Below are 20,302 nucleotides of genomic sequence, written 5' to 3'. Positions count from 1 at the left end.
TCTTTGTGGACACTGTATTTGTAGAGTTGAAGGTATTATTGAATGCAAGTAATGAGCAGATGTGTAAATAGTAACCATGTAACTGTAGTTTGGGTGAAAAATGCTCATGTGAGAATGAAACAGTTTTTCATACATGGTGGGCTTGTGAGGAAAGACATTAGCTTACCAGATAGTTTTACTGTTCATTTGATGTGCTCTTGGGAAACTCTCAACATATTGTGTGGTTAACAACAAGACAAGACTTGTGTTGGACACAGATGGAATTTGGCCTCTGCTTTTAACCCATCCGTACAGTGCTTAAATACATGTGCCTAGAGCAGCCATCGCTGCAGCTCCCAGGGAGCAGAGGGGAAGGTGAAGGGCCTTGCTCAAAGGGCCAACAGTGGCAGATTGCCGAGCCAGGGCATCAAACCCACATCAATAGCCCAGTGCTCTAACCACTAAGCCACCACTGCCCATAGCTTTTAGCTGGTTGGCTGGGTTAGCTTGGTTAGCTTCAAGCCTTACCCCCACTTGATTAACTGGCTTTCCCGCGCACATCGGATCCCTGCAGCAATGTTTCCTCCGGTCAGCCCTTCTCCAGTTGGCCTAGTGTTAGCTTTGTTTTTTTTGTTTTTTATAATTGCCTCCATATTCTATATTCTGTTATTCTAACTCTCCAACGTTCACAAGATTAGACAAATTACACTGAACAACTGCTTATATCTTAATGGTTAAATTTAATCAGTGAAGTATCCATTTAATATGACTTAACATTATGTAATCCTGTAACTGGTGGTGATTCAACAGGTTACCTCTCCAGGAAATTGGTATGCTCCCTTTCTCACCTTGCTGGTTTAAGGCTTTTGTACTCTGGTAGGTGTGTTTGTGTGTGAAAGTCACAAACTGTGTGACTTCATTTATGTTGCATGAATTCATTCAGAGAGATTCAATAACAAAATGCCTAGATATTTTCTGATTTAGTAACAAGTTACCTTAGCACTGTATGCACAAAAACAAGATAGATCTCTAGAAAGCTAAACCAGACATCTGCTAACCATTTGCATTCCTGAAACATTGGGGGACGGTTTGGTGCGTATTTATTTGTTTAAAGAGATCTAGTCAGATTTTGAAATAAAGACTGAATTGGGTAGCTTTTGAAGTAGCTATGCTTCAGGATTTAATCTGATCCAGAAAGCAGAATTCAGTCAGGAGGCCTCTGCAGTGCCCCTCTGCTTTCTGTGGGGACTTCAGTAGAAACTATATGGTCTGGGTGGGGCTGACATGCATGAAGACAGATGTGTTGCAGCAGTTTCGAGAGACATCGAGAGAGAGAGAGAGATCGACACTAATTGAATAGATAGATTTTACTTACCTTAGCTACTTTTCTTTGATCTCATGAGCCCCAAGCATGTTTGATATGAATTAACAAAGATGAGAGCACATAGTGGTGGTGATAGATTACCTAATTAAATATTTTAGTAGCTCACTTTAGGTTGGAGTGTAGCAGAATTGATTAAATATGAAATTATGCTGTAACTATTTTTTTTAAATAAAAAACTACGTCTTGTTCCAGCTGTAGTTTTGCCTGTCATGTACTTTATTTCCATTCCAGATTGGAACATTTTACCCACTAAACCAACTTTTGAGATGAGATATCCTCTTAAAGTAACCACTATGTCAAAAAGGCATATGTACATGGCCTGTGACGATGGGTGCTACATACAGAAATAAGCATTAGTTGGTCTAACATAATAGTCTCTAATGTCCCAGATTTAGACAATTTCATGAAATGCTGTGTCTGTTTAATTGTTTGGGCATGTATGTGTATTATCAAAGTGAGTCATAAGCGTAGCTTTTTGTGGTCACACTGTAAAGTTAGTAAGCAGCACTTGGCCATGAAGAATAATAAAAAGTGTGCCTCACATTACTGTGACTGTAGAAAAAATAGATCAGTATGTTGTATATCTGACAAGAGGCCAGGATTAATATGACACCCCACTACAGTACTATTTTGAGCCCACTTTCCAAAGAGCATCTTAATACTCAGATCATCTTAGCTTTGTAGACAAAATGATCAGTGTAGTATTTGCTTAGCCATTTAAAAAGCATTTTTGTGCTAAGATGGTTTGCAGATACCAAGCCCAGTTCCACTGGATTCATAGCATATTGATATGAGTCAATTGTAACATATTAAACAAATTGAGATGAAAAAAAATATATAATACATTTGAAACGCTGTGCAAAATTCATTAAAATCTATTTAATCTATTAAATACATATTCAAAGTACCTATTTCACTTACATTTTCCACATACAAAATTGTAAACTGCATAAGAGACTGCTGTAGCAACAGAAACTTTCTGAACGTTTTACCCACTTCCCCACATTTGTTTGCACTTTTTACATCTCTGTGAAAAAAAAGTCCTTCATTATCAGCATAAGTGTTGGTGTTGAGTGTTACATTAACATTTCATTGAGAGCAGAATTCAAATGATCCTTATCATGTCTGTCCTCTTGGCACTTTCCAGATTTGACACAACTGAATAGATCTTCATCCGGCAGCAAGGGGGCAGTATAGAGTTACTAAAAACTTGTATGTAATGAACAGAACAAGCCACTTGGAATTGGTGTCGCACAGAAATGGGTCCTGGGGAGACACTGGTGATTTCCCTGCTCATACACTGTGCCAGAGCTGAGCAGCCGGCAAACTGGACACCTGCATAACTAGCGGTTGGATCAGTGGGTCAATAATGACAGTTGTTGGCATTAGCAAACAGTACAGTAACCTAACCACAATGTCTCAACACACTGCTGATGTTCTGTCACACACAGCTGTTTAAAAATCCCAGGTTGTGTTTCTATAACATAAGGATGCTCATTAATACATGCTCCTCACTGCTGGACTTTGTCAATGCCGTGCTGAACGGGGGAAGGGATCCAGCTTTGACAGGAAATGGCACCACATTGGCACAGCAGAGGTCAAGGAGGATAATATGCTCAACTTTAGCTTTCCAATTGAGTAAGGCCCTCGGGTTTTGAAGAGTAACACTTAAGAGTAACTCCATTATGCACCCCATAACTGAGAAGTTGCATAGAAATTCTTTTCTAAACTCTGTCTCCTCGTCTCTCCAGTGCAGCTTCTCTAGCCATGCGGAAGAGAAAACGGCTGGCATGCTGCAGGTCCCAGTTGTAGCGTGAAAGTATCTTGTAGCAGTCCTCTCGAGAGCACTGGTTCATGTAGTATAGCTGTTCTGTCTGGAAGGAGGATAGGAGTGGTAGAGTGAAAGATTATTTCTACAGGCCATAATTCTCTTACTCTAAACACCTGTATTAAAAAAATTATTGGGTCATGTTTTCAAACACAATTTCATTGCATTTATTTGCAAGTGCCCAATAGCTTCTATTATACATGTAGTGAAAAGGTGTTTGCCTGAATTTGTGCTTATTTCATTTACACTGATAGTGGAATACAGTAGTCTGTAGATCAAGCCTGTGGACTGCAAGTTTGGTACTTCTTTAATGCCTTCAGGTGTGAAAAGGTGTTTGTATTTGATTAGAGCACAGGACAGCCCGGTCTGGTACACAATGCCAGAGACAGAGATTCCTGTTTTTTGTCTATCAGTCCGGAAAAGATTACAAAGGCATTTTAAGGCTCTATGGCTCTACTGAATTACAATCAGAGCCACAATGTCTAAATGAAAAACGTTTGGAATAGCTGGTAGCCTTTAGGGAGTGAACAGCCTCCCAAAATCTCTCCAGAAAATCACAGCGAACTCAACATCTGCAGGCCTCTCAGATAAGGTCAGTGTTCATGACTCAACCATTAGAAAAATTCCGGGCAGGAATGGATGGACAAGCACAGATATAATAGCTTGTCTGGTTCTGGAACAACAAAAAGACAAAAAGCACACAAAAGCACACAAGCAAGTCAAGTTTCTTAGACTGGGCTAGGAACACTGACGCCCTCTACAGGAAGGGCCAAAGTCGTCTCTATTTTCTGAGGCGCCTGAGGTCCTTCAATATCTGCCAAATTATTCTCAGTATAGTGGCCAGTAATGTTGTGAGTGTAGAGTTGGGCTTGCCGATGGCAGTGTTGAATTATGAATAATGGCTTCCACCCTCTCTACAACATGGTGATGAGACACAGGAGCACATTCAGCGCAAGACTCATTCCCCCTAAAATGCACCACAGACCATCAACAACTCTACAACGCCTCCCTTAATGACAATAATTTCAAAGGTGCAATATTTGAGCTGCTTTATACAGCATGTTTCTATTTATGATCACAGTTACTGCCACTTTGTCACTTTATTATATTCATATAAAATTTATAAACATGTACATATTTAATTCTTTTTGTTTTAGATTTTATTTATAGAGTTATTTCTTACCCAAATGGTTGCAACTGCAACAATTGCATTTTCCCTCCTGGGATCAATAAAATATTCTGAATTTCACAACAGTTATTTTATTTGGCCAATCCAAACGTTTAAGCCAAACAAAAACCCTATTTAAAACTGTGGCAGGATCTGAAGTTGTCACTTTTAATTTAACATTACATTTAATATTCCATGAAAGCAAACTCGACTTATTACCTTCAGCTGTTGCTCTGCCCGCACTGGATTCCAGTCATTGCGTTGTAGGGCTTTCAGAACCTCTTCGATAGTTACACCATGGACGGCTGCCTGCACCTGTTCAGATACAACGTTACATTAATTTAAATATTAAATCATTCTTAGCATATTTAGAACATTTGTGGCTAAATTAGGACCATGCAGTCATGTAACCAAATTAGGACATCCCCATGCAAACCTTTCATTAGTCTTTTTTTTTAATTATATTTCAACATGGACACCTGATTCTAATGTTATGCGTTTAAAGTAGTGTCCTAACTTTTTCCTCACAGAATTATTTTATTTTTTTTGCATTTTACAAATGATTTCATAAGAATTGTTTTGGTTTAGTTATATTAGCCCCATCTCGAATAATATTGCTTAAATGAAGAATTAGATGTTAGGCCTGTATATATAACTTACTAAACCATTATCAGAATACTGGCCTGTGCAATATTGTAAACATAGGGAGGCTCTAGATGTCAGTGTCTTAAATGATCACAGTGTCGAATCTGTGTTTCTGCAGGTGTTTGATAAAACAAGGAATTCATGTAGTCCAGCAACTCGGTATAGATTTTAAAAGAAAGAAAACATTCATACCTGCCCTATGAGTGCCTCCTTATCTACTTGTACTTGTGGCGGGTATCTTTCCCGGATCCTCTCTTTTTCTTTGTCTCGCTCCCTTTCCTTCTCTCTTTCCTTGTCCTTCTCCAAGTCATTGTCCAGCTGGGGAGTTGACTTCGCTAACTGGGCCATCTTGATTAGGTTGCTAACCCCTATACCCTGTTGCTGCTTCTGTAGCTGAGGCTGCATGTTTGGATGAGGAGGAGGAGGCCAGGACCCTGGGACTGCTCCTCTCAGATCACGCATCACTGCCTGCTGATTCCTGGGGCGTTTGAAGACTGGAGGTGGTGGTCGTGCAGGAGGCATGATGCCACTACAATCACTGAACCTGCGAGGGTCCTGGACTTGATGCACTGGGATAGGCTTGCGGACATGAGCTCTCTGAGCCAGGCTGCCTCCACCATCTTGATTCTTGTTCTGAGAGACCCCTAGGACTGACTCAAGACTCCGGGACATACCTAGATAAAAGAAGGAAAGAACAAGGCATATGGGATAATTCACTAATGCCATACATATAATAATGTAAGATATTAGTGCTAGAGGATGTAACCAATACATAATGTAAAAATAAAGTATCAGACAATACACCAATAACTAATTTAATTTATAAATAACTTGTGAAATTTACTTCCGACAAGCCAATTTACATTTTCTGCGAAGCATTTAGACAGTAGGCTATGTACTCCTGATGAGGTTCAGGGGTTCAGACCCGGATCTCTGTAAAGCTGCTTTGTGACAACATTTTTTGTAAAAAGTGCTATATAAATAAAACTGAATTGAAGAGTCCCAGTCCAAAATGATTGTTCAAGACACAAGATTTTTGTGTGACTGTGAAAATATACATAACATACAATACTCTTACCTGCCATTTTCTTTAGATTGGAGCCTTCCTTCTCCTTCGCCAAAGGTATCCTCCAGTTTCCAGGGCTGAAAACATCATAAGCACTCATGAATATGAAACTTACAACGATTATTACTCAGTAATGAGTATAAACACTATAAACCTCACATTTACACTGTCCAAATTCATTTACCTAATATTTAATAGGAAAAAGGTCAAGTAAAACAAAGAAAGAAAGAAACAATTAATTTAACTCACTCGTCTAGCCGTGCTGGTGTTCCCCAGCTGCGATCTGGATTGACATCTCCATGTCCAGTGTGCTGAAAGCTTCCTCTGAGTGGAGGGGAGACAAGAGCAGGACCAGTACCAGGACTCAGTGCTCCCAGCGAAGACAGAGAGGGAGCAGTTAGCGATGGGGGAAACCAGCCAACCTGTAGTGTCCTCTGGTTCTGACCCCTCCACTCACCCAACTCCAGCCTGGACACATCGAAGAGAAATCATCACCCGTCAAAACACTACAGACTTCAACAACACAACTTGGCAATTCACTGAAGAACATCTTCAAGTCAAGTTAGCACACTTTGAATTCAATCAAAAGCAGTCTTGTGCCCACCACGTGAAAGCTCCAGTTAGACAAAGAAAGAGATAATCCTACTGCAGAGCAGAGCAATTCTTTTGCTTGGCTATTTTGCGTCTGAAAGACCCACTTTACAGATCTTTGCAGGGGGGGCTGACGACTAAGACTGAGGCATAAAATATGAATGGAATGCTTCTTAGGGGGTTGAAGTATAATCTCTCCCATCTCCCCCTCACACTTTCCCTCACTTTCCCTCCCACTTGCTTTTGTGTCCTTGCTCTCAGCCTTTTTCTTACCCATGGTCTATCATGGTCACTAGGTCATTTGCCTGTAGAGCAAGCTTTCTGGGTTCTGTAAAGTCCTGCACTGCACGGACCTCCTTGGGCTGAGCCTAGACAGATACAGGAGAGAAATATATGTTCATGTTCAGACAATCAGCATGCAAACTTCATTCTAATTCATCACTGAGGCTTGTGAATTAACAGTTATTGTTGCATATTGTCCTACAAGTCCTACAACTCTTTTCAGCAAGGAGAAACAATTAGGTTACGTAGCTTTTGTTTGTATGCTCTCTATATATGGAACAAGCTTTCAACATATCTGAGGCCTGCAAAAACTGGTATTGGTTTATTTAATTCAGGGCTTTTATGTAATCATCACACTTTTGTCCTGGCTTCTATTTTTAGTTTATTTTGTAACATTTTGTTTAATGTAATTTTAAAGGTATTTCTCTGTTTTTAATGAATTACTACTGTATTTTTTATCTATTTGTAAAGCACTTTATTAATTAACTTGTGACTGAATAGTCCTATCTGAATATAAACAAACTTAAAACTATGAAGGAGAGTAAATCTGCACATCAAAAGTACATGAACAAGGGTGCTATGTGGTACACAAAGTTGATCTCTATTTAATGAATAAATATAATGATAATACAATAAATATATCAATACTGTTATAAGAAACCCCTGTATCTGACGTAGCTTTATAGGAAAAGTGAAAAGTGGTGTTAGACCTGTTCTCACACCGTCCTGTCATATATTAGCACTTACATTTAATCCAGTAAAATTAATAAATGTTGGTTTAAAACCCTCTCCTTGTGCCCTACATTAAATATGGAACATCTCAAACATTAGTGTTCCTCAGACAGACCCTCACCTCAGCTACGAGAGTGGTGAGTTGGGCGAAGGTGGGCCGTTCAGAAGGAGTGTAGGCCCAACACTTCTTCATCACAGAGTATAGCTCCTGAGGGCAGTCCAATGGCCTCTGCAAGCGATCGCCCTCGCGCTCCACACGAAACAGGATCTACACACAGCGCACACCACGTTACATGGATTTCCCAAAGTCAAGAAAGTATAACCGTTTCAGAATTGTCTTCTACAAACAAGAACCCAACCCTACACAGACCTGTCTTCCAGAGAAGCCAAGCCATGGCTCTTCACAGTAGGTGAACATTTCCCAAAGAGTAACCCCGAACATCCACACGTCTGAGGCATGTGAGAATGAGCCAACTCGCAAACTCTCAGGAGCACACCTACAGAGAGAGAGAGAGAGAGAGAAAGAGAGAGACTAATTTAAATCTATTCCATTAAAGGCAAAGAGCAGCAGACAAGGCATTGGATTGCTAAATGGATAATACTTAGAAAGACATTACTGAATCAATGCCTCTATTAACTCTCATAACTGGCAGCTGGGATTTACAAAGGTATCTGTTTCTCAATGGTCGAGTAAGCATGTGATTGAACAGTAGGATGCTTTCATAAAACTGTCAATTAGTAGCACACTTCACACTGAAATGGTGTGATCACCATTTGAAACACTAAAAAACAAAGCAACACACTGAATGCTGTTTTTAACACATTATATGAATTAATATTTTACCAATAAAAAACTAACAAAAACAGGATTGTAGGTCACCTTTGGAAAGTGGATGCAGATGCCAGAGTGTGTAAAACTTCCGGACAAACTAATTGTCACCTTGCATGATTAAGGCGGTACATTCTCAGAAAATTCTTATCATTCTTGAGCAGAAGTGAGCAAAGGTCATCTTGTATGCCACTCCGCTTCATATGTTCATGGTATGCAGTTCTGTGCAGTGTGTTCTTTCAGAAATGAGCTGTGAAGGGCCTGCAGTGAGTTCTAGAAGCAATTCTTGCATGGAAACAAAGCGATTTTCATTCACAAGGCATGAAACATGCTGTCGGCCCCTGTGCGTTAGCTTTGTCTTTCAGCCTGCACTGTACCACCTCTTCTCAATCTGTGAATCCCGTTGCAAACGCCATTGTATTTGCAGCCTGATCATCCTTGTAAAATGCCATCTGCAAGAGCCTGGAGTTACTACCCCCATTAGAATGTAAAAGATGAATTACAGGGGGAACATATCGTATATACTATATGAATATAAATTCATATCAAATTCATACAAATCTTATAAAATATGATGAATTGTGCTTCACATGTCCATATGTTTCAACAAAAGAAAAAGGGTCCATTTTGATTTCAGCTTCACTTTAAAGCAACATTATAAAGCAAATGTATCTTAAAATACCAATGTTAGAATTATTTTGACGATACACTGAGTGTCTCTGTGATTGCCACTCTGAGCACGGCACACTGCTACTGAACTATGTAACTTTGGTAACTGTGTAATGCTGCTTAACCAGAGTCACATTTGTTCCTGTAATATTACTCTACTGCGTCAGGCCACACATTCCGACTTTCTCTTCCCCAGATCTCTCAACTTGTCAACAAACGCTTGTGTACAGCTGTTCATGCTCAAAGCACACCAGAAGGAGTAAAACTGAATTACACTGCACTACTGTGGGGGTGTTCCTTAGTAAAACAAACAACTCCAGTTCTTGCATAAAGGTGCTTTTACTACTTACCAGGCAAACGGGATACGCCTATGGGCTCCCATAATGTAGTGGTCTTTGTCACTGCCGAGGCCCCTCATCAAGCCAAAATCTCCAATCTTCACCAGCTCTCTAGAGGCCAGGAGCACGTTGCGAGCAGCCAGGTCTCTGTGGATAAAGCGTCGTGTTTCCAGATAGTCCATCCCTGCAGCGATCTGGGTGCTGAAGAGCCAAAGGCGGGCCAGGGGGTACTCACCCTGCCGCACACGTAACATGTCATAGAGAGCGCCGAGAGGTGCCAGCTCCGTCACCTGAGGTCAACAGTAAAAAAGTATTTAAAGCACTTATAACTTTCAGACCTACATACACACCTGACTGAAACCTAAGAGCTAGTGGAATATATTCAGTATATGCTATTCTATGTATAGAACAATTGATAAAGAATGTAAACCAAGAGATTAAGCCTCCTGTGTCTCCTAGCTGTCAAATGTTTGAGAACCCTTGCTTTAAAAACCCACTGAAAAGTTTCCATAGCTCACCATTTTGAGAGGCTGGGTGAGAACTACACCATAGAGGCGTATGATGTTTGGGTGATCCAGAGACTGCATGGTGGTAACCTCCTGCAGGAAGTCGGTCACTGTATTTGGCTCCCTGGACATACTGCTTCTGAGAGACTTCACTGCCACAGGCACCTGGAGAAAGTGATGAAGATGAAGAGGAAAAATGAAGATTGTTCAGGAACGGCAGAGAGAGGGAGAACAACAATGGCTGTTACTGAGATCTAATAAGTAATTGTTTTAGTGTGTGTGTGTGGGGGGGGTTCTTATAGGCTCCATTAATCATTCAACAATCATAACTGATGAAAATATTATCCTGACACTGCCATATTTCTGTAGTCCATATTCATTTATGTTTCAACTAGATCATCTTCTTGATATCATATCATGAGTTTGTACATGTTTGTATTAGTGTGTTCTATGAGGAAATAGGGACCACTCTTCATGCTAAAGGGATCATTTACAAGCAGCAAATATTAAATAATCACAAAAAGCCTACATCAAAAGAATATTCTACAAAGCAGCAAGAAGGAGTTTGCAAGATTCTTTTATGTTTTATTTTTAAAACACCAGAAGAAAAGTGAACTTACCACTCGTCCAGTAGGCGTGTGCCACTCTGCCTTTTTCACCACCCCAAAGGAGCCTGAGCCAAGTCTCTCCCCGAACACCAGCTCACTGTCCTGAATAAGGCAGGTAAGAGCTCGCCCCATTTCCGGCCCCTGACCAGAACCACCACCATTCCACTGTTCACCTCCTTCTGAACCACGCCCACTGAAGACCTATAAACAGTATTGGATAGGACAACTAACACTTAGCCTGGCTACACATTTACATCAATTAACAATTAACATTTTCCCCCTGATGTTCACTTCTATCTGTGTAGTTTAATGTACTTAAACCAGTTATCATTATTTTTACATGGTCATTTTTAACCAATCTTAATTAAAACAGGCTGTCCGTACCAATGTTATATGTTACTGGCTAATGCTGATTGGCTTTCCTGTACTGCGCCATTTAAAAAGCTGTCTAAGCTGAAACACTTCTTGTAACTTCAGCATAAATGAGTGGCGCTAAGCTAAATAGGCAGATATACACTGATGGACCAAAACATTATGAATATACTGTTGGCGGACAAGGCTAGCATGCGTACTCTGATTTGTGGCTATGTAGCCCCACAGTAGGGGTGATGTATGTGTGTAACACAGTCCTCCCGTCATCATTATTGTCAATTCTGTAACTTATGTCTGTTCAGACCTGATGAGATTTTGTGTCTTTTCGACATTGAGTGTTTAATAACAATCTACTATATATCCCAGATCTTAAAACATATCACCGTTGAAATAATTACACTTGTGTGTTTCCCCTTAGGCTGAACTAATGTGTTTGACACTGCAGCAATGAGGCCCTCACTGGGCTGGCCTTCGGAGTGACCCCACATAATGACTTTGATGCTTCCACAGCCTACTGCCCAAGTGTGCCTACATCCCATGGAATTTTGTATGATAAAATAATGTTTTGGATCATGTGTGTATATAAATGTTTTTGTGCCCTTTAAGAATCACTCAGTTTGCACTGCTTTACCTTGTTAATGCTGCTTCATATTCATTTATGGAAATTAAGGAAATTAATTTAATAAATCATTGGTGAGAATAAACTAAAGCAATGTAGGACTGTACCTTGGCCATCCATGACCGTGGTCGCATGTTGGTTTTGTAACGCTTGACTGCATCCCATAATCGTCTTTGTCCTGTTGACACAAAAGTGGAAACTATGGTAAAGAAAAACAATATTTATAAATGAAATTCATAATCTCTTCAATACACAAGCTGCAGAAATAATGTCATGAAAACACAGTAAAAGATCATCAGTGTTAAATCATCAGCTTTAAAACCTGGTTTGCTGATTCCGATCTGTTCCAAGTCTGCCTCCTTCACATAGTCCAGGTGTTCGATGCGAGTCACATTGAGCCCATCACGAACCCGCAGGTAGAACCGTTCCAGCTGCACCTCTGCCAAGAGCTGGTACAGCCACTGAGTGTCTTGATCCATCATAATTACATTGTCCTTCAGCACAGCAGACAGCCTGAATGGGGAAAGGTTATAAATCATGCATTTGGCATTATGAGGAACCTTTGTCTATTCTTAAAAACACCAATGCATCACACAGCGCAAGAAAACCAATTAGCAAGTCTATTTGAGATTACTTAAGAGAAGTTTAAGGTATGCAGTTTACACAAAGGTAATTGGTGGATTGTGCACTTTCATTACTTTCTAGCTACCTACATTAGCGTCACATCTGCAGTGCAAAAACCTGAAGAAGCGAACATTTGGCATGAGGGTAATGTTTGTAAAATACACAAACACATACGATTTGCACACCATATCCTGCCTAAGGACGCAAATGATGTAATGTTTACTTGCTTGATTGCTTGATAACATTTTGGTCTAACATTTCTTTCAACAATGCATCGTTTCAGTCCAATGCAAGGTCACACCTCACCCGTCACTACATCTAGGAAAGTGTTTTGGGTACAACCATTTTCTTCCACTGATGTAGAACCACCGACACACACAGCACACAAGACTAGCAATCAGTTCGATCTAGGACTAAAGTGAACTCAAAGAGCAGAGAATTGAAGCACGTAACATCTGAAAAACAAGCAGAACATATCTTACCTTAATTACAAATCTATTCCATGTGTGTGTTTCAAAGCTATAATGACCCTTATTTGTATATGATAAAGAAAAAGGCCTAAGCTGTGGTTTTGTTACAGCAGCAGGGGCAACATTTCACGCTGGACCACTCTCTGCTCTGCTTTACTGTTACTATGTTGAGGGACCTCTCTTAGTTGCTATGGACATCAGACAGGCATGCAGCAGAAGCATTTTGGCTCAGGGACAATTAAACAAATAGAGGGAGAGGTGGGAGTTGACATTCCAGAGCCTCCACTCTCCCTCTACCTGTAACTTTCACTGTACTAAATAAACATTCCCAGTTTTCTGAGCAGCCTAGCAAAAATTGAGCAGCAGCTAGTAACAACTGCATGACTGTTTATGACATACTATTTTCAATAAATATGGAACAAAAAACATACAGAGAACATTCAGATTACTGATTTTATCTATGCAATCCATATTTACAGATAAAACATAGAATAACCATGTCATTTCTGTCATAACTTTCCTCTTCAAGACGAAAAACTGAGCTTACAAGCAGTGCTAATATATATGCTAATATATGTCCAAATGTTTGTGAACACATCTTGTAATAAATGCATTAATGCATAAATGCTTTATAAGTTGCCCCCATTGCTGACACAGATGTGCAAATATATCCACACAGCTTGTCTTGTCCTTGTAGAGCAGTTAGAATAGGAATAGAATAGGACACTCCTGAGCAGATAAACATGAACCCATTGGCACCATGCCTAATGCCAGGCATGGGATATAAGGATATAATGTCCCCAGCATCGAGCTGTGGATCAGTGTGGAGCAGTGTTCTCTGGAATGATGGTACTCCATCCCATATGTCTGGGATGAGTTGGGGAACTGGGGAACATCCTGATCTCACTAACACTCACTGAATGCAGTCAAATCATCACAGCAATGCTCCACAATCTAGTAAAAAGCCTTCCCTGGAGAGACAGTTACTCCAACAATAGCAGGATATACTCTTTTCAAAACCTTTGATTCGGACAAAACAATAAGCGTTCAGGTGTCCCAATCCTTTGTCCATGTAGTGTACCTACATAAACCGCACAAGTGTACATAAGCAAGTGTATATGAGATTACTTAACCGCTACAGTTTTGGAAGTGTGTCATGAATCATTTGTTTACATAATGCTAATTGGTGGATAATAAACATGGTGAACTTTCATTAGCTACATTAGCCTTTGAGCTCCTCCTTAAACTAAAGAAGCAAACCGCAGACACTAAACAGGTATTCTTTGATTGACTATATTTAAAGGGCAAAATACCAACAACCATCTGTTCTATTAGTATTCCCTGTTTCTGCCTATGTCCTTATGTTGAACAGATGTTGTGTGCATTTATAATTTATATCTACACAACACAGATGACCGAATAATCAATGGGCCAGTCAAGAAGACAAAACAAAGAAGCTATAGGTTTAGCTTCAGACGGACAGATGGAGGGCAGGTGAGGAGGAGGGACAGGAAATGGGCAGATAAAAGCACCGCAGCTCACCCACAGCATGATCTCCTCTCACAGCTGTGGTTTAGACGGTTATCTGATGTAAATAGTTACGGCATACATAACCCAAACTAACTAGCACTGCTTTGTTGAGTATTCAGAAGAAGAGGGAATTCTGAACTGCTGACAAAGAAAAACATGGTTTACTTGCAGGACCAACAAAACCAATTCTAGCTTTGTAAATGTATTAACAAAATCTAAATGTGTCATTTGTTAATATAGAAAAGCCAACAAAGCATTTCTTTTGTTTGGTTGTTAAAGTAAAGATAAAGGTTTCTTCATTACATAAATTCTTACAGTTATTTTAGGTAGACATACATATAATTTAAAACATCACCACCCAAACAAGCAGAGCGCCATATATATTAAACATAAATTAAAAAAATATATATATTAAACTATTAAAAACTTTAATCTGGTTCATCACAACAATATTCTGTGATTAATTATGATTAATCACAGAAGGTAGCACATCCTTACATTGTTGGGCGAGAAAACAAATTAAGAGGTAAACAGATGAATCAGTCATTGGGCTGGATTAAGCGAGTTAAGAGAGAAGCAGCTGTGTGTGGGTATGTGCGGGATAGAGAGATGAGGGAACTTGGTAAGATGACTAATTTGTTTTTTAAAAAAAAGGTTATTATGTTGTGGTTTGTTTCAAATTATTTGTGTGCATTACCGCATTAGCATTAATATATGTATATATGAGTATAACACAGTGTGTGTATGTGTTATGCTGGCCTACACCAAACCGTTAAATCACAACATCTTTTTAGAATTGCAGGATGCTCCTGTCATCTTGATCATTTGGTTAAAGGTGGCAAGGATAGCTGTCTTAACTTCAAGACTTTCTCGTCTTGACGTTCCGATAAATCAACACATTTTTGGTGGACACTGTAAATGACCCATAGGTGAGCGCTCTCCAGCAGGGGGGGATTTTTTTTTTTTTTTTTCTGGCCAAACACTGCTCCTGTTTCTGCTCCGTTGTTTAACCGTTTCTCTTCTTGTAAATTTCCACCATGAGCATGATGGGGAAACACTCTCAAAAGAAATGTAGTTGCAAATAGTGACCCTGCAAGATTCCCCGCTGTTGCAAAGTCATCTGTAAATAGTGACAATTCAGTCTTTAGATGTGAGAGAGTGTCAGGCATCAGTCTTTTAGAAGTATTTTCAGAGTCTTTTTTAAAGTCTTCTAGTGTATGGTCAGCATTAGTCTGTCTGTCTATAGCCTGCCATTTGTGTCTAGCCAGATGTCACCAAACCAAAAAAAGTAATCTAAAACAGTAAAGGCCCAAAATGTCCTCCAGAATGGCACTACATGGGCCATTTCTTCATCCGGCCTTGACCAAAACTAACTACTTCAACTACTACAGTGAGTGTTTTTTACTGCTGTAGTAATCTTTAACAGTTCCAAAACACCAGCTAGAAGCTGGAAGCAAAGGACATTCTCCAATGCAGAATTATTTATGGAATGGAAACTTTAAAGCGGAAAAGAGAAAATCATTTTCACTTTCTGATGCACTGCACTGCATACTCAGCTTTACAGAGAACGTACCTAACAACACTCCTGTAATAAAGCACCTTTAGTGACCACTTTATCAGCAGGCAGGAGGGAGGAGCATAAAAGGCTTCCTGTAGTTCTTGTTGATCCACACTCTAAAAGAAATAAGGGTACAAGATTCTCTTAGGTTAAATGTATTTAACCTGTATGAAACTAGGTAAAAAAATATTTTTAAAAATGCTCATATCTGTGGGTTTATGTACCATCAAGAAGTATTATTTATTTTTATATGATCATTTTCAACCTTTATTTTTCATTTTTATTTTCAATTACACACTTTATTCTATGGCACTCCACCTTTAATGAAAATGAGCTCTTTTCTGATTGGCTGTCCGGTCTTGCACCACATTCAAAATGCAGTTCATGCTGAAACATGCTATGTACCTTCAGTGTGAACGGATGGGCCTAAACTAGACTGAAACTGTGCATATATTTATAAATCTTTAGGGAGAGCTGCCAGGCCCTGCTCCTACAGACCTACTCTCTCCAACAAAGTTTGACTCAGTTTAAACACACATATCTGGAGTGTTCACATGTTCCTGAACTATTTGATTAACTAGGTCAGGCATGTCAGATTAGGGCTGATCCAGTCTAACACATTGCAGGTTGAGCATATCTCCTGTTCTAAGGCCTTGTTTGAAACCCCTTTTGGCACATCCTTTTGCCACCTATGTTTAACGGTGTAGAGACAGCCTTCCACAGCCAAATCCAGCTCTGTTTTGTTAACCACTCTAACTATAAGGTCAGTGCAAAAGGTCAACTCCTACCTGCAGAGGTTTCCTACATTCCTGTGCAGGAAGGACGCAAAAACAGCACTACGGCCTCTCACACAAACGCTTTAGTGAATGATTAAGCGGAGCGTAACTGAAGCACCAATTAGCGCATAGAGTGTCTGAGTCAAAAACGAAGGGGGCTAGTTCAGGCAGGTATAGGATAACAGAGAGAGAATCAACATAAGATTCTCCAGGACTACACCCAAAACACACACCCATAACATTCACAAGAGAAGGAACTATGCATGAAACTAGACAGTATCGCAGATACGCTTTCTGAATTACACAAGAAGACTAACAGTCATCACTGACTAAAACGCTTAACAGTCAGTGCTGCTGCCCTACTTTAGGCTTGACATGGCTCTGATAAAAAAATAAAAATACAAGACCTAAAGACCAGAGGCAATAATATTATTTATATTTATACGTTTCTTCAATATAAAAACATAAGCAGCTAGAAAATACAGTTCCCATTCAAAAAATACTTACTGAGCTACATATATAGTCAAAACAGTAAAACGGGAAACACAGCAGCACTGTTTACACTGGAGACATGCTTCTTTAAAAAACGTTATGTAACATGCGATGAGGCAGATTATCTCGAAGTGCCTATGGTAAACACTGTATCGCTTAAGGTGTTCAATAATGTCCAAAAAACAGAACCCGCCCCCCAACAGAATCCTCCATATTCATTAACTGCCATGCACTCTCCAAGATAAAGACACCAACGGCTTTCTTTTAAGAGACACCATTAAAGAACCAAATTCACTTCCTTAAAGAACCTTTCAGTTTAGTGGTTCCAACTGAGGTTTTTAAGGCACTACCACTGAAAGCTCCTTCAGGGAATCAAGTGTTGCGTCTAAGCTATCATGGAGACAAAGAATCCTTTTGGCATGTTCATGCTTTCAGTAAAGTGTGCCCAGGCTGCTGTTAGTGGTATAAACTGAGTAGGTGTGTCTCAGAAGGTGATTGTAAATTTCTACAGCCTTCAAGGAAGCTGATGCAGGTGTGTGATAAATAGTCATGAATAGAAAATTAGTCATCAATGCCCAACACCTTTTAAGGTGAGCTGTTTCTGGGTCACGCTATGTCACCTCAAGATCTCAACAGCACCTCTACCAGAACTTGTAGCCAAAAGAAAAAACAAACAGACGTTAAAAGCACTATTTCAGCAGGAGCATGCCTATAACTTATAACAACGTAATACCTGTGTCTCAGATTTAGACCGAACTTGGACCCGTTTTGGTGAAGTATTATTTTAGACTCTCTAAGGGCTGTTTTTGGTAAGCAGAACTATGACAACTCAAATGTATGAATGAATGGTTCTTTGACTGATATATACAAAACAACCTTAAAGGATTTTGTCAAAAGTCCTTTTGGAGCATTTCTATTGGTCGCCATGAAATTTTGACAATGTAAATTGCCAGATTCACATTATGTCAAAAAATGAAAAATGAAAATATAGAACTAATATATATATATATATATATATATATATATATATATATATATATATATATATATATATTACGTTATGCCACATGATAATGACCAGTAATGCTTACTCATGACTGCATTTCAGCCACTGAAAAAAGTTATTTAACGCATAATGGTTAACTGAAGGTTGGAAATATGCAATCAAGGACTAACCTGTTTTGAATCCTCCTAGGAATCCTACTAGAAGACCATTTTTTTTGTTTTTGTCTGAAATGATCATTTGTACTAAAAAAACAAACAAACACTGAATTAGAAGTTTGGAGGCACCAAAGCATACTTTTGGTGTCAGAGCCGAACAATCTGCAAAGTGACCAATATGCTCTGCTAGTGTGCATTTGACATTGCTTTTCAAAGGTGTATTAGATCAGTGCATCAGTACCACCTATAAAACTTTTATAAAAGGACTTTCTTAAAATATAATTTTTTAATATATATATATATCAAATTTTTATGTAATATTTTTAATGTAGATCAACAATTACTCTGACTATACTTGAACAGTACTGTGAGTAAAGTGGGGTAAGTGAAATCTTCATATTTAGTATTTAATTTACTCCTCATTTGTTTAGTTTCATTCAGATTGATTGGTGACAGCATACGTTCTGAGGTCTATTATTTAATAGTTTCTGTCTTGACAGATGAAATCCAAGTTCTTAATGTTACTCAGTGCTTTTTTCTACTTTTAAACTCATGCTGGGTTTTTATTTACAACTTTTTGCTTCTGCTTGAGCATCATTTCCTTTTGTAACTCTTCACAGTGAGTGTGGTTTGAGGCTGCTCTCTACCTGTGATGACAGCAGCTACTTTCATTTTGAACAGGCCACTTTATAGAAACACTGCATTTTAATAACATAAGCCTTACCAGCATGTAGGGGTGTCAGAAAGAGTGCAAGCCTAAGACAGCTAGCTCTGGATAGTGTGAGTGATTAGGAAGCTCAGTGTTGACGTGATGAGAAGAAGCATATACAGCAGTCTAAAGGGCACAGGCTATTACGACAGCATGACGTAAATAAACACTGAAAGTCGTTAGTCTAAATCACACGTTTATCTAAACCAGGCTACTTACGCGTTTTGCACTCCATGTGCCACTTTGCCTTTGCTTCAGCTGCAGGTTGAGTTGTTTTCCCCGCAAGCTGACTGTGGTTCCCCCCTTGAGGAATCTTCTTTCCAGAAACTACAGAGCAGGTGTGCTGGGCTGTGTCTATAACCTGCCTCTACCTACATCGCTCTCTTCCATATCTTCTGCTCGGCTCTCCGCAGTTTCTCGTGTAAATCCGCTTGGCGTTAGCCGTGTATTTTCTTAATTCGCGTTGTGTGTCGAATCCAGAGTTTCTCTCCGAAAAAGCAGAACTCCTGAACTCCTACACAGCTCTCCTGAATTTCCTCACTAGAGCTGCAGCTCCGCCCCTTCCGCCTCTCCGCCCAGAGCACCTGCTCAGGCTGGACACCTCAGACGATGAACTACACTTCCCAGTGAATTTATTTATTTGCTTGCTTTGTTTGTTTAGTATTTAGTGTCGTCTGTCTGTCAGTCCGTCTACCTATTTCTTTAATTTTAATTATCTATCTGTCTGTCTGTCTATCTCTCTATCTCTCTCTCTCTCTCTCTCTCTCTCTCTCTCTCTCTCTCTATCTGTCTGTCTGTCTGTCTGTCTGTCTATCGATCGATCTATCTATCTATCTATCTATCTATCTATCTCTCTCTCTCTCTCTCTCTATCTATCTATCTATCTCTCTCTCTCTCTCTCTCTATCTATCTATCTATCTATCTATCTATCTATCTATCTCTCTCTCTCTATCTATCTCTCTCTCTCTCTATCTATCTATCTATCTATCTATCTATCTGTATGTCTGTCTGTATGTCTGTCTAAGGGTCTATGTATATGTCTGTCTGTCTGTATGTCTGCCTATTTCTTTCATTTTAATTATCTATCTGTCTGTCTGTCTATCTATCTGTCTGTCTGTCTGTCTGTCTATCGATCTATCTATCTATCTATCTATCTATCTATCTCTCTCTATCTATCTCTCTATCTCTCTCTCTCTATCTATCTATCTCTCTCTCTCTCTCTATCTCTCTATCTCTCTCTATCTATCTATCTCTCTCTCTCTCTATCTCTCTATCTATCTATCTATCTGTCTGTCTGTCTGTATGTCTGTCTAAGGGTCTATGTATCTGTCTGTACACATATCAAACTTCCCTCTGAACTAAATCA

The 20,302-nt window shown here is 39.4% G+C and overlaps 1 protein-coding gene across 2 annotated transcripts; it reads right to left on the bottom strand.

Annotated features, from left to right (window-relative positions):
* Nucleotides 1-2,275: 2,275 nt before the first annotated feature.
* tnk1 (tyrosine kinase, non-receptor, 1) lies at nt 2,276-19,461 on the bottom strand. 2 transcript variants are annotated; one of them, XM_072687758.1, is made up of 15 exons: nt 19,156-19,461; nt 18,243-18,314; nt 11,939-12,129; nt 11,724-11,794; nt 10,638-10,826; nt 10,030-10,182; nt 9,524-9,801; nt 8,046-8,172; nt 7,797-7,943; nt 6,935-7,029; nt 6,320-6,538; nt 6,083-6,147; nt 5,197-5,678; nt 4,579-4,674; nt 2,276-3,237 (listed from the first exon to the last, which is right to left on the bottom strand). In XM_072687758.1, exons 3-15 carry the CDS (start codon nt 12,096-12,098, stop codon nt 3,088-3,090), a joined length of 2,232 nt encoding a protein of 743 aa, XP_072543859.1. In that variant the 5' UTR covers nt 12,099-12,129; nt 18,243-18,314; nt 19,156-19,461; the 3' UTR covers nt 2,276-3,087. The 2 variants fall into 2 exon arrangements, with proteins under 2 accessions (XP_072543859.1, XP_072543857.1); XM_072687756.1 differs by lacking the exon at nt 18,243-18,314.
* Between the last annotated feature and the right edge of the window lie 841 nt (nt 19,462-20,302).

This window comes from Salminus brasiliensis, chromosome 9 (genome assembly GCF_030463535.1).
Source record: "Salminus brasiliensis chromosome 9, fSalBra1.hap2, whole genome shotgun sequence".
NCBI lineage: Eukaryota > Metazoa > Chordata > Actinopteri > Characiformes > Bryconidae > Salminus > Salminus brasiliensis.
This window is presented reverse-complemented; position numbering and strand designations above follow the sequence as displayed.